The sequence below is a fragment of the Adiantum capillus-veneris genome, chromosome 19 (assembly GCF_014529385.1).
Source record: "Adiantum capillus-veneris isolate H3 chromosome 19, ASM1452938v2, whole genome shotgun sequence".
Classification (NCBI taxonomy): domain Eukaryota; kingdom Viridiplantae; phylum Streptophyta; class Polypodiopsida; order Polypodiales; family Pteridaceae; genus Adiantum; species Adiantum capillus-veneris.
This window is the reverse complement of record NC_140949.1, coordinates 12,098,911-12,113,685: the sequence shown is the minus strand read 5'-3', so window position 1 is coordinate 12,113,685 and position 14,775 is coordinate 12,098,911. Positions and strand designations below refer to the sequence as shown.

Genomic DNA, 14,775 nt, shown 5'->3' with positions numbered 1-14,775 from the left:
GGGGGATTAAATGTAGCACGTAGTTATTGCGGAGCAGCAGGCAGCGCGAGCGAATGCAGGGGAGCAGGCAGCGCGAGCGCATGCAGGGGAGCAGACAGCGCGAGCGCAGACGAGAGAGAGAGAGAGAGAGAGAGAGAGAGAGAGAGAGAGAGAGAGAGAGAGAGAGAGAGAGAGAGAGAGAGAGAGAGAGAGAGAGAAGAAGAAGAAGAAGAAGAAGAGAATTTTAACGTCGTAGGAAACTATCCCAAGAGACCTTAAAGATCTATCCGACGAGGAGAGTTGAACTCAAAACCTGTTATTAAAGAGGGAAATGGCATAACCAATCTACCAAACTTGGGTGAGAGAGAGAGAGAGAGAGAGAGAGAGCCACGATAACAGTGGGTCACAACATTTAAGCATAATGATGACAAGCACATGGCCACTGGCAGCTGGTAAAAATGCTATTAAGAGAAAAGGCTGATAAAGACAGTATTACCTGCAATCCCATTTTTCGATCTCCTTCAATACTTTTGAAGTCGTTTACAATTGCTATCCCTAGCTGAAACCCAAAAAAGACCAGAAAATCTTTGAGCCAGCAAGCTAAAGCAATCTTAATTAGCTGCCTGCGGCATTAAGCGCAATTGATTGTCAAAGGTACATAAAAATCTAACTATAATAACATAATGAAAAACAAAACCCAAGGGCTAGTTTAATAGAAAAACTCTATTTTATCTAACCACCTCCCTTCTCAACTATGTGCAAAGAAGAGATAGAAAACAACCGGGCATCAAGCTGCTAAACCTTTCATATTTGATGTATGCTGATGTGACTCCTTGACTTCAACGAAAGAGACTCTCATGTCCTACTATTGCAATGATAGGAAGAAGAGCGCCAATGAAACATAAAAGAGAATCACAGCTTAGAACACCAGAACATGCTTGGAGAGGTCCTAATAAAATTGCTATAGCCCCTCCGTATAAATCAAAATGCCATAGGGAACCCCTCTCAGCTCTGTATGAACCAAAAAGAAATACACATGTTGATAAGCTATTCGCAAAATAAAAATTGTGCTCAAGCTCAATTTAGGCTCGCTTGCACAGTTTTTGGGTGCATTGGAGCTATTTCAAACACACATCATAAATCCATTGCTAATTCAGAAGTTTTGCATTTGAATCCTGATAAAATAAGAATGCTTCGTAGTCACCATGAACTGACAGCATCTAATGTCATTAACATTCGTCTGCAGACAGGCACAAATCTTCCAAGTTTTTGGTATCTCCATACATGCGAAAAGTCTATTATTATATGTAAATAAAACGTTGAGAATTCTAAGGAACACAGAAAAGAGAGCGTACACAAAGTACATACCCCAGCTATGCTGTACAGCACAGTCAAAACCATGACATCAGGTGGAAGTGTTCCAAAAAGAAGCTGGCCAGCCCACCTGCAGTGAGCACATCAAATGCTAGTGCACCCCATACTTATTTATTAACAAAGAACTGCTTCAAATGCAGGATACGTAGAAGTGTTGGCCACCATACCATGGAAGACAAATGTAGCTTGACCCCAGCGCAAAATTACCTATCCATCCATTTTGCTTAAGCTGTAACGCCAGAAGATTTGTAAGAAGAAAGGTGAAACAGTTCACTTGTGGTGACCTGCAAAGATACAATCCTGAGAGGAGGTGCCAGACACAAGAAGCCAGCCACAATGGAAAGTGCAGGACCAGCTAAGATGATATTAGAAAACCCGTGTCTTGGCATAACTATTTGCATGTTCATGATATCACTACAGAGCCCTTTGAGTTTTCTTTTTCATTATGTTTACCATTACTGTGCATGATTCTACGTTAGGTGCACATGTTGATTCTGGGCTTGTAGCAAAATCCGAATATCATACACTGGCAGTCTTTGGTTGCTTGACTTTATGTTCCCAGCTGCTACTTATTGTTCGCAACATTCTTTACAAGCAAGGGTACGCAGACATGTGCATTACCTTCAATGGAGGAGCCGAGTAAATGTATGAAAGAAATGATCCACCCAGGGCAGTAGCCAAGATAGAGGGGAAAGTGTGTCCCGCCTGCACAACCAGAGCAAGGTAATAAGTGAATTGGTGTGCAGTGCACTGAACCACAATACTAACTCAGAAGGCAGCAGGTTACCCAAAGGTCCAAACCATAAGCGATGCCCAAACCAGCAAGAAGTAACACCCAAATCTGGACGATGACCTGACAGTCAAAGTCAAGTATTGCTTAAACAGAGAAATTATGCAAACATACTTATGATTTTACAGTTCAAAATCTGCTGATAGACATGTTTATGACCATATGGTTCATAAGACATATTCATAGTTCATAGACACAGTTAACCACAATCCAGATCCATACAATTTTGCAATGGAGTGCCAGCAATGTATTAAAACAACTGGAATTTTGACAAGGTAAAATCAGATTCGCTTAAATCCAAGAGATACTAGGAGAACAAAAACGCTTGCATGGCATGTATTGATTCAGATTTGAATGTGAACATCTTACTCTCTTATATGGCCATGCTTGGGTTGGCTTTACCAACACCCTGAGACTGGTCAGATTTTGGGGGAATTCAGGGCTTTTCATGAATTCAACTCAGCTGTATGTATTGCTGAGATGAATCCATGGAAAGCTTTGAAGCCCAAATCCTCCCAAAAAGAAAGTGCGAGCAATACATTCAAGCAATACATTCATAGTCATCATCCAAAAGAAGACATATGATCAAGCACATCAAACATAGTAATGACTAGGACCTACAATATTCCCACTAACATCAGCAGCCCAAAATAGCGGGTGGTGCAACACTAGATATCACTAAGTCAATACTTGACTATATACGCCACACACACACACACACACATCAGCGTACATTAATCCAAAGGTGCACATACTAAGTCTATCAAGACTTGGCAGAGTCCGCCATAATGAAGCCTAGCACCAAACAGAAGTATTGAATAAACAATAATAAACACAGAAGGCTAGGCCATTTCCATCAGAAGCAGGGCTTCTTTTCAGAAAAAACTGCAATGAAGTCACAAAGGTTAACCTATTAAATAATCAGGTAGAAAGTTATCTTTGCACTTCATACTTGCTGTATGATAGGATCTCATTCGCAAGCTCATTAGCAAGATTTTGTGTCTTTACCTTGAGATTTAGTACTCCAGGACAAGGAAACTTATGCTCGCCATCAGTTTCCAACATCCTGAACTACTATTCCTACAACTTGGTTCCGTCAGTAACAATGAGCTTAGAAATTATTATTAATAGGTCAGAGGAGAGTGTTGAGAGACAAAGAACTTCATGAAGCTTTGCTGACATTGGGCACTGAGGTGCCAGAAAACACAAACCAACATCACCCTCTGCTCTTCATGGAAAGGCCACAAGCAAAATAACTTAAAAGGCAGCCTTTTCCTCAATAATCGGCTTGGACGAGAGACAACGACAAAAGATCACAGAAGGAATCCAACCAGATAAGCAGACCAACCAAATTTGAACTCACTTCAGTCTCAGAAATGGCGCCTGAGGGAATCGGGCGATATGGTTCATTGATAGCATCAATCTCACGATCATACCAATCATTTATTGTCTGCATATTCCATACAAAATAAGAAACTTCCATAAGATAGTATCAGCAAAAGAGGCATAATGTTTTAAAAATGTAGATGTTTTAAGACTGATCTTTTTTAACATAGGATGCATGCGTCGACTAAAAAGAGAGACTTAACTTGGGTATACCCAGTAAGGCATGGCCCTGACATGATCATACAAACAATTGACTTGGCAACATCTTCAACAGTCCACTCAAAGTTCCCTGTACAAACACATTTCAAATCTCTCCCATAAATGAAACACTGTCAATACGGCATATAAAACAAATACAACATTTGCAATGGTAACAAAGCAAACTACAAGGGCTATCATAGAAAAAACTTCACATTTGACTACCTTCAACTTTACATTTGACTACCTTCAACTTCTTCTCACAAAAATAGTATTGTAGGCGAGCTCGATAAGTAGTAGATTAATTCTTCCATAAGTTCTTATGATCTGCAACATAGGTCTTGAGTAGATCAAGTAAGATGGAGTTAGCATTCTCGGATGTCCATCAGCCTAAGGGTGAAACATAGTTGTCAGCCGTTGTAGAAATGGAGTTTCGGGCCTGGGACGAAACGGGGAAACACGAAATGGGACATAAATAACTATATAAATAGATTAGATAGTGCCTATATTGAAAACTTGCAATACTAAAAAATTCTCGTTAACCATTATATACACTTGTGACCACTAAGTCATGACCTAAGTCCTGACCAGTGACCATTGACTTGACCAATTGGACTTCGAAGTTCACAACAATAATACATCATACATTCAATTATTCGTGGTCAGTGTACCACCATTCACATCAAGAGTTAAGTCTAAAGAAAAAAGCATACTACTTGAACTTCCACTTGAACAAAAGAGTACAGGCATGAAACATGAAAGCAGAATACAAAAATGATAGCAAGAGTCAAGGCTTAGAAGATCATAAATAGCTGAAATCTGAAATGTCTAGAGACTGGAGTCTAGACTCAAAATGACTGATGAGAATAAGTAGTCTAGAAATGTCTGGGACTCAAAATGACTCTCCTACAAGCTACATACTACTACTCATCATCATCCTCGAAATCTGCATCACTAGTAGATCCATTAGCAGATGTAGCATCTGACCAAGAGCTTCCCTCTGCGGTGCTACTGCTAGCAGAGGGTGAGGCTGTAGCTAGCTGCTGAAGTGTTGACACCACCCCTCGCCATAGTGGCCCTCCAGATGAAGCTCGTGTGTGATGAGCTGGAGTAGACATCTCCTTGTACAATGTGGTGTAGATGCCCACCTCCTCGCTAGCAATATCAGGAATGTCCATCTTCTCTATGTCGATCTTGTTGACATCAACTTGGCGAGGCTCAGGAGAGGTAGAGGTGTGCTTGTGGAGGCGAAGGTTGCAATGACAAAAGACCAACCTCTCCACCTAAGCAGTGCTCAAACATTTCCTCTTCTTTGTATGAAAGAGGGCCCATCTGCTCCAACTTCTTTCGCATGGACCTGAACTGTAGTCCTCTGAAAGTACACGAATAGCAAGTCGCTTTTGCAAATCACAAGGAAAGACATTTGTCGAAATATTCCCGAGAGACGCAGTTTACAAGCCCCACTCTAGTCTTGACTCTCTACCTTATGTAACAATTCATAAGCATTCAAATGGCTTTAAACTTAGTAACTAAAGATGGTAGGTGCAGATGTGACACCGGTCTCTCGAAGCCTTGTTGTAGGGGAACCAAAGGAAGAGCTATGGTTGCAAAAGAGAAGAAGCTCATCCTCAAGCCTCCTCATCATGTGCACATCTCCACTTGCCCGATTCTCAAAGAAATCCTGAACTCCTTGTTCTAACTCCTCATTGGCATATTGCTCCTCATTGCGCCATAATGGATGCAACACGAGCGACAACATGGATTAGTCTAAAAAATCAATCCCACCGTGTGCTCCACACACCTCGAAGCTCCTCAATCCCGAGTACGGGCCACCTCAACCTACGGGATATCAATTGATGGAAATGCAGTGTCAACAACCGGTTGATTCAGTTTGCAAAGGATCCCCAGTATGCCAAATTTTTGACCCGGCACCTGATTGATGAGGTGCATTCCCATTGGCAGAAAGCCATAGATTCCCCAATAAAGTCAGCCCTCAAGAAACTTCCTGCCCCACGGATGTTTACTAAAGATGAAATAGAGAACGTCGTTGAAAGATTAGTCAACCAACGATTGGGGGAAAAGAAGAAGCAACTGAAGAAACGTAACAAGGAATCTGACTTCCCCTGGTTACTTGGGCCGAAAATCCTCTTTTGAGAATGCCAGAAAACGGAAGAAGCGTGTACGCTTCAAAGGATTGTCCAGTTCGTCCTCATCTTCTTCTGATAGCTCGGACAGCTCATCCTCTTCTGACTTGAGTGATGAGCACAAAAAGGGCAAGAAACGACGAGAGGACCATACGTTCAATTCAAAAAGGAAGCACTTTTACAAAGCCAATCAGTATGATTTTCTCGACGAGAAGGGCAAAAAGGCCAAGGAATTCAAAGAGGGAGGACAGGCAGTAAAGTTACTTTTCAAGGTTTCGAGATGCTCCCAAGGCTTTTTAGCCTTTATCCAAAAGTTTGACATAGCATTTTCTAGAGGCTGCTATTCAGAGCACTCCAAGAGTAGACCGGTAACATCTTTGTTGAAAGGCAATGCACGGACATGGTGGTCCACTCTCTTATTAAGAAAAGAAGCACCGACAATGTGGCTGAAATTTAAGAAACTCTTTATTTCTTCCTGGCTCACACAAGAATACGAACGAGACATGATTGCTGACTGGAATCATATGCGGATGGTCAAGGAAGAACCTTTGGATACTTACTGTGAAAGATTTTGGGATGTCTACCTGCTTCATCTTTGAAGATCAGTTTCAAGGAGCAAATTGAGCGCTTTTGCTATGGACTTCCTACAGATATCCGAGACTATTGTCTTGAAAAGAACTCTCGAGTCCATACAACAGTTGATGGGACATAGGAAGCGGGGATTTGCTATACATTCGGGTAACTTGACTTACCCACCATATGAATCTTCAACAAGTCAAAACAGAAGCAGACGACAGAGAGATACATCCTCTCGACTAACAGAAGAGCAGAGAGACGAATATTTCAAAGCGGGAAAGTGTTTTGAATGTGGAGAACAAGGACATATCTTTGTACGGTGCCCCAAAAAGGCATGTTGACAGATTGAAAATAGAACGGGGCAAGGAGATACTCGTTCCAGACCAGATATTTATCAACTAGCATTATTTTGCGTTATGAATGAAATAGGACTTTTTGAAGATGATTTTGATTTAAGTATGATAAACCTTCATAAGTTCAGAATAGTCTGAACTCACGAATTATAAGAGGGACTAAAGTTGTAACAAACTTGGACACTCAAAGTCAAGAATCTACCACGACAGCACCAAATAACCACTTCAAAACAGTTCACAGTTCACAATTTATTCGACACTAGCTCGGCGGAGTTCCGTGCCTGGAGATATCGGCCCCAAAGGCTGGCGCCCCTTTCGGTATTTCTTTTTGTATTAAAAAGTGTTCAAAGTACAAGAGTGCAGGCAGGCGCTCACACTCAGACTCTGCGTCCAAATACTCTGAGTTATGAGGCCCTGCCCACGTATTTAAAGAGTACAAAGGGATGCTAAAAGTAGAGCCCCCAAAAGCTTCAAAAGCTGTCCCAAAAGCTGTAAATTAAAAGCTTTGAAAATAAAGCAAAAGCTTTCTCTGCTTTTCACAATCTCTCTCTCTTGAGAGGGAATAAAGCAAACAAAAGAACTCTCTCTCTGTTGCTTAAATAGAAATAAAGCAAAGAGGCTTCTCTCTCTCTCTCTTTCTCAACTTGCATAGGAAAAGCAAGTCCAAAAGCTAAAATCAAAAACTGCCGCCAAGCTGCCCGAAAATCACACCGCAATTCGCGGGGGTCCGTACAACTGCCACGTGTCAAGACACGTCAACAAATTAGGGTTTTTGATTTTCAAGGTTAGGGTTTCAACAAATTAGGATTTTTTATTTTTTGCAGTTAGGGTTAGGGTTTCAACAAATTAGGGTTTTTGATTTTCAGGGTTAGGGTTTCAACAAATTAGGATTTTTTATTTTCTGCAGTTAGGATTAGGGTTTCAACAAATTAGGGTTTTTGATTTTCCTGCAGAGCGGGCAGCCACGTCATCACTTTGTAACATACCCCCCTCTTGAAAGCATTGTAATCGCCCTCGATTACGCCTGCAAAACAGACAGAGACCATAAACTATCTTAGCAGACTGTTAGTATCTACGTACTAGGAATCTAGCACATGTACCAATCGACAATCACATCACAAGACATCGCAGGACATCACATGACATTCAACATTCATTCAGATCTTAGACCATGATTTATCGGCAATGTAGTTAGCAATCGAATCTAGATCCGATAGACTAACCCCTATTGCAACCATGTCTATTGAGATCAATTAGACCAAAATGTTGCAGTCATTTCTTCTATCAGTTTCTGCACTTAAAAACAAGTCAAGAACAAATCAGTTTCATATTCGGGAATTCCATTTCATAAAGTCATCCTGTCAGCTCTCAGTATCCCTAAAGCTCAAAGAGACATCAGTGACTCTAGTATTCAAAAATCGAGGCATCTGTTGACAAAGGAGCGGAGTAACTCCCCTCTTGTGCAAACCCACTGCACCAGATCTCCGGCCAAGCTGAATTCTGGGTTCCATTTGGAATAGACTATGCTAAACCAAAAAGCTTCAAGGTAAAGATTCACCTTCCGAGGAATATCTGCTAGGTCTTCCTCCTCCATTCACTTCGCGTCCATTGCGAAGTAGGTCTTGAATTTAAACAATAACCGTCAGTTCGCTTTACCTTCTTTCTTTCTTTCCGTGCCAATTTCTGTTCTGGAACGAGTATCTGCTCGTTTTCGTCCAATTCGGGTTGTTCATCAATAGGCACATCGCCTTCAAAAGACTTCAAGAGACTCTCCAAAAAAAACATTGTGAACCCTCCAATTATTCTGATATCATTTATCTTTTCAGAAAACCTAGAAAGGTCCACACTATGTCATGCTAAGCTTACAAAGAAGCCGCTCTTTTCCCTTTTGTTTTCTTTCTCGGTCGTGCCTTCCCATAATATAAGAGCACCCAATCTTTCTCCTTCAATTTCAAATCACGACAATGGCGATCTGCTGCCTTTTTATATCTTTCCTGAAATTTCTGCAAAGCCTTCCGGACCAAGTCCCTCGTGCACTGGTCAGCTTCAAAGAAAAATCTTATCTTTTGCGCTAATGAAGGGTAGAACCTTTGTACCAAATTCAAAAATCTCAAATGGCATCTTCCCCATCAAAGAGTCAAACGTGTTTCTGGAGGCAAATTCCACCAAAGTAAAAACCTTTCCCAAGTAGGCTTCTGATCCAACCAAGAAGACTCCAACAAATCCACTACCACTGAATTAGCAATCTCTAATTGCCCGTCAGTCTGCGGGTGGAACGAGAATTGCAATCTCGTGCCTATGTTCTCCCAAATAGTCGTCCAAAACAAACTCTTGAACCTGGGGCCCTATCGGAGACAATTGTCTCAAGCATGCCATGTAATCTGAAGACCTGGGCAATAAACAATCGTGCCCACGCTATGTTCTCGGGAGATGAAATCCATTGCAATACTTTCCCAGCGTGGGTGGGTATGGGTAAAAGGCTGTAACAATCCGTGTGCTTTATGCCTGTCAAACATGACCTTCGGGCATACCTAGCAACTGCGCACAAACTCGTCCACATCCTTCTTGAGTCTCAGCCAAAAGAAGTATCCCTCTACCCCTTTCAAGGTGGTAGCAATGCCGCGATGACCCGTAAAAGGTGGACAGTGGCATTTGGTTAGAACCTTTTCCCTCAACGGCTGTGTAACACACAACATAGTTTTCTTTATCAAGTAGCCATCCCGAATGGAATAATAAGCAACTATCTCCCCTTCCTGTATTCAATTGAATACATCTGCAAAATCTGTTACGTGGCGTACTGACCGACCATATCCTCGAAGTTCCTATGATGTATCGCGGAAATAGCCAGAACCAACGGCGTTCGAGACAAAGTATTTGCCACCAATGTCTTATGTCCCTGCATATGGACAATCCGGAAGTAAACTGTGACAAGATCTTTGCCCACCGCATCTGTTTTTTTTTTCCGATAGCTGCGTTCGTGACAAGAAGTAGCATAAACTCTCATCATCCATGAAAACCGTAAAATCGGCTCCGAGTAGGCAATGTCGCCACTAAATAAGAGCATAGATGGCCGCCCAAAGCTCTTTCTCACAAATCTGTACTGTCAATTCTAGCCTTGAGAATAATCAGCTCTCTTAGGCAATGACATTGGCCTTCTTGCATTAAGACCGCATCCAGACTACGACCACAAGTATCACAATATACTTCAAACGACTTCTGCAAGTCTGAAAGGCAGTCACCTCTGTGGGTCCCCACGAGAAAGGGACTCCTTTCTGTGTCAAGATATGCAAAGGGGAAGCAACCGCTGCAAACTTTCGAATGAACCGCCTGTAGTACGAACACAATCCCAAGAAGCTTCTAACTTCATGGACATTCTTCAAATCGGGCCAATCACGGATAGTCTCTATCTTGGCCGGATCCATTTGCACTCCTACTGCTGCTGACACAATGTGTCCCAAAAAGTGCATCTCTGGTAAGAAAAATTCACTTTTCTTCGCATTAATCACTAACATGTGACACACTCTGAGTGGCCAAGACATGCCAACCCTGCCTCTACCGTGTACCCCATCTCTTCGTATCTGATGCCCAGCTTCATAGCTAACTCTAGTGAGATAAAGTTCACTTTGGCACCTCGATCAAAGAAAAAAAGTGCCGTCGGGTCTCTAAATTTTGAGAGAGTTAGCAGTGGAAAGGGTGTGAGCCACGCACGTCGGAAACGTTGGACGGAGAGAGAGAGAGAGAGAGAGAGAGAGAGAGAGAGAGAGAGAGAGAGAGAGAGAGAGAGAGAGAGAGAGAGAGAGAGAGAACACAAGTGCTCTGCAAATGCTCTCAATACACAATCTGAATGACTACAAGACCCTCAGTATCCTGTTTATAGAATCTTAGGTTGAGAAAGGGCAAAATGTGTAACAAGTGCAAAAAACATAAAAGCCCAAAAATGGTTAAAAATGTGTCCACCGAGGCAAGCTCAGAAAGTGACCGGCTGGACACGTACTAAAGTGTCCACCGATGCAATCTACATGATGTCCAATGGGTGGCCAACCTGGGACAATCACTAGCCGTACAAAATGGCGAAGCAACCGTGGTGTAACTGTTAACACCCCCTCTCAGCACCGGATGTTGAGACAACACACATGAGTAGAAGGTGAGAAGCCAAGGTCCGCTGAGGTACAACCTTCGTGAAGATGTCTGCTGCATTGTCCGTCGTAGGAACATACTCCAAATGAAGATCTCCAGTCAAAACCCGCTCCCACACATAGTGGTACTGCACCTCAATGTGCTTTGTTCGAGCGAGAAAGATAGGGTTCTTGGCAATAGCAATGCAACTCTGATAATCACACAAAAGACGAGTCGTGGCAATCTGGGAAAACACAACTCTCAGTAATCTCCGTGGCCTCACAAGCAGCATAGCAAGTTGCTCTGTACTCCGCCTCTGTAGAAGATAACGCAATGGTGGGTTGTCGCTTACTGCTCCATGAAATGGGTCCCGAGCCGTGTGAAAACTACTCCTATAGTCGAGCGCCAAGTATCTGGATTTCGTGCCCAATCTGAATCGCAGCAACCAAATAAGGTGCAACCCTTGGAGAGACCATAGAATACATAATGGTCCATGGTGGCACTGATGTACCGCAAAGTACGATGGACACACTGCCAATGTCGCTAACAAGGTCGGGTGCCGAAGGAATTGAGGACAGAAACTGTGTAGCAGATGTCTAGTCGGGAATAAGTCAACCATACAAGGCAACCAACAGCATTCTTGTACTGTTCCAAGTCAATCTGTGGGGAAGGATCGTGAAGCGATATGTTCTCTTCGGGCTCAAGAGGTGTGTCAATCGGTCTGCAACCTGTCATCTCAAATCTCTCCAGGATAGCCTTCGCATACTTCCGTTGAGAAAAGAAGATAGCCTATACTTTCAAAAAAGGGCGGTAGACTTTACTTCTAACCTTGATTTAGCTTTCACCCATTATAATTTGTCACCCACTTTACCTGTGCTTTCAAGACACAACAAAGGGGAAAGGGATACAGGCTGCTAGATTGCACCTGTATGAGAAGACCGACAACAGATTGGCCCCTAAGTTAGGCGCCCCTTTCGGTATTTCTTTATTGTTCAAAAGAGGGAATAAACGTTGTGGTTCCCTACAAGCTGCCCCGCACAAGCTTGGCTGAATTTCAACGATTCATATATATATATATATATGTATATATATATATATATATATATATATATATATATATATATATATATATATATATATACATATATATATATACATATATATATATATATATGTATATATATATATCTATATACATATATATATATATATATATATATATATATATATATATATATATATGTATACATATATATATATACATATATATATATATACATATATATATATATATATATATATATATGTATACATATATATATATATACATATATATATATATATACATATATATATATATATATGTATATATATACATATATATATATATATATGTATATATATGTATACATATATATATATATATATATATATATATATATATATATATATATATGTATATACAAAGATATACACAAAATGGATTCATATATATAATTTTACTAAAAAAATACTACGTTTTTTACACACACACACACACACACACAGCCATATATTAAAAAAAATGATTGTATGTGTTTGTGTGTATAAAAAACGTAGCATTCTTAAAGTTAAGTTATATACACACACACATGCACACACAAGATGGAAAAACTATGTGCACAGTCATACATACACTTATTTTATTCCGGCCGGATTTCGGCAACATAACTGTACTAGGACACTTCACAGTCAGTATTCCCACGCATTGACTGACTCTCCCGACGCATACGGGCACTTTGCAAAACCTAGAGAGAATCTGTAGCACGCTGAATTCTCTGTTTTTTGGCCCGAAAATGCGCCAGATCACCTGTACAGCGGTCCCCTCGCGTCCCCGAACCTCCTGGGGGTATTAGGGACCGTTTAGGGCCAAAACCCTAAACCTCCAAAAATACACACCAAGCTGTAATTTACTGTTTCGGGCTCCGTTTCGCGTGCCGGTCGCATCCGTAGCAAGTCCTCGAGCTCCCGCACCTGTAGGGCTACTTGCCCTCTGAATCGGACGAGATTTCTGGCATGAAACCTCTCCGAATTCACCTGTACCTGCGGGGGATTAGCCGCTAGTTAATCCAATACCTGTGCAAGAGGCTCTTGCCTCGGCAATCGCGCATGAACCCACACAACTGTACATTGGTCAAATGAAAAGCCCACTAGAGGGGCATAACATACTGCCATAGGGGAGAGAGAGAGCAGTGCGTAGCGTGCAGGGCATCACTCCTGGCACCGCACTGTACATAAGAGGGAAAGGAAGCACTCCATAGCTCTTACCTGTGACAGACTCTCAAAGAAGCATCCTCCCAGCATAAATCAAGCGCCCCCTCTTCTATATATATATATACCTTCATAAGTTCAGAATAGTCTGAACTCACGAATTATAAGAGGGAATAAAGCACTCATAAAACTATAAAAGCAAGGGACACACGAAAAGAAAAGAAAAACAAAAACAAACAAACTAACTAACTAAATCACTTTGATTGCTTCGAAACAAAACTAGATAAAACAAAACATTATTAATTAAAAAATGCTTTCAAAAAAGGTATGTGTAAAATAAGTTGACGCAAGTTACTTGGCTTAAAACAAGTACTCAACTTTAAGCAAAAAAAAAAAAAGGATAAGACATCTTAAAAACTTAATCCTCGAAATCAAACTTCACACAACAACCTATAACGGAACACATTCTTAAGTCCTCAGGTAAGCTAAATATGAAATCGAAAAATGAATACTACTACAAACCTACGAAGAGCAAAGAACCTGTAATGCATCTGTGAACAAATAGATGCAAAAAGGGGAAGATTTTCATGGCTGCCAAAACCTGCGTATCGCTGAAAACGCAACAAAACAGCCCTGTAAACATGCATCTGATGCCTTCCAATGCTGAAAATGAGCTCCTTGGTCCTAGGTCAAGTTATGGGAAGCTCAAAAATAGAGAGAAATGGCTGAAAATCACAGTTATCAGCCTCCAAAACTGCTCCATAAGGTCAATTACGGATTCTCTTCTCCCAAACTTGGTAAATTGACCAAAAAGTGCCACTTGGCACTCATACATGCAATTTCCCCGCATTGGACTTCCTGCTTTAAAATCTCTCAATTGGTGCATCAATTGACTTTGCAGCAGAGTGATAAAATGTTCCCCTGGTCATTCCGGATGTAAGGACGCAGACACATTTTCAAGTCCCAAAATAGCAGTTCCCTAAATTTTAGGAGATGCTGCCATTGTATCTTGCTAGGTCATCCGACCCCCTTTGTACACTGCAGCCACACCCAGAACTGAAATGTAGCCTCTGTAGCAAAGGATTCCACTTTGGCTAGTCAATGACCCCACTTTGGCTAACCATAGTCCTTGTCCAACCTTAGTGCTCTCTTGCCCTCAGGCCTAGACTCCCTCTGGACACATCCACACTAGCTATGCAATGCAAGGCAGTTAGGTTTCCCGAGGGCTATTTCCAAAAAGTGAAAGTAAATAAATAATAAGAAAGAAATCAACAAAAAGGATAGATAGTAGTCACACGCTGGTGACATACCCCCCTCTTGAAATCCCAAACGTCCTCATTTGCATCTATGTCGTACATACTCACAATCAACACTGATGTATTCAACACCTGTCGACATATGTACGACACATACATGCTCATTGTCAACGCTGGTGTATTCAACACCTCGTCGACACATGTATTGCCTGCGTGTGAACCCTGTCCCAATGACATAGTGGTAGCTTCGCACTCTGCCATTGCTTTGAGTCACTAATTTTCCAATGACAAAATGGTAGGCACACATTTGGCCACTGTCTTATAGTACACGTTGGGCCCAGTAACACTTTCGA

The 14,775-nt window shown here is 41.5% G+C and overlaps 1 protein-coding gene across 2 annotated transcripts in view; it reads right to left on the bottom strand.

The window, feature by feature from the left end:
• G4 (UbiA prenyltransferase family protein) overlaps positions 1 to 14,775 on the bottom strand; it is a 110,025-nt gene that overhangs the window by 40,446 nt on the left and 54,804 nt on the right. For both annotated transcript variants that reach the window (XM_086490244.1, XM_086490245.1), the window contains 7 exons: positions 3,733 to 3,818; positions 3,507 to 3,593; positions 2,141 to 2,206; positions 1,975 to 2,058; positions 1,521 to 1,582; positions 1,348 to 1,423; positions 476 to 538 (listed from right to left, as the gene is read on the bottom strand). In XM_086490244.1, the coding sequence (XP_086346370.1) occupies positions 476 to 538; positions 1,348 to 1,423; positions 1,521 to 1,582; positions 1,975 to 2,058; positions 2,141 to 2,206; positions 3,507 to 3,593; positions 3,733 to 3,818 (524 nt within the window). The remainder of the gene's footprint in view (positions 1 to 475; positions 539 to 1,347; positions 1,424 to 1,520; positions 1,583 to 1,974; positions 2,059 to 2,140; positions 2,207 to 3,506; positions 3,594 to 3,732; positions 3,819 to 14,775) is intronic.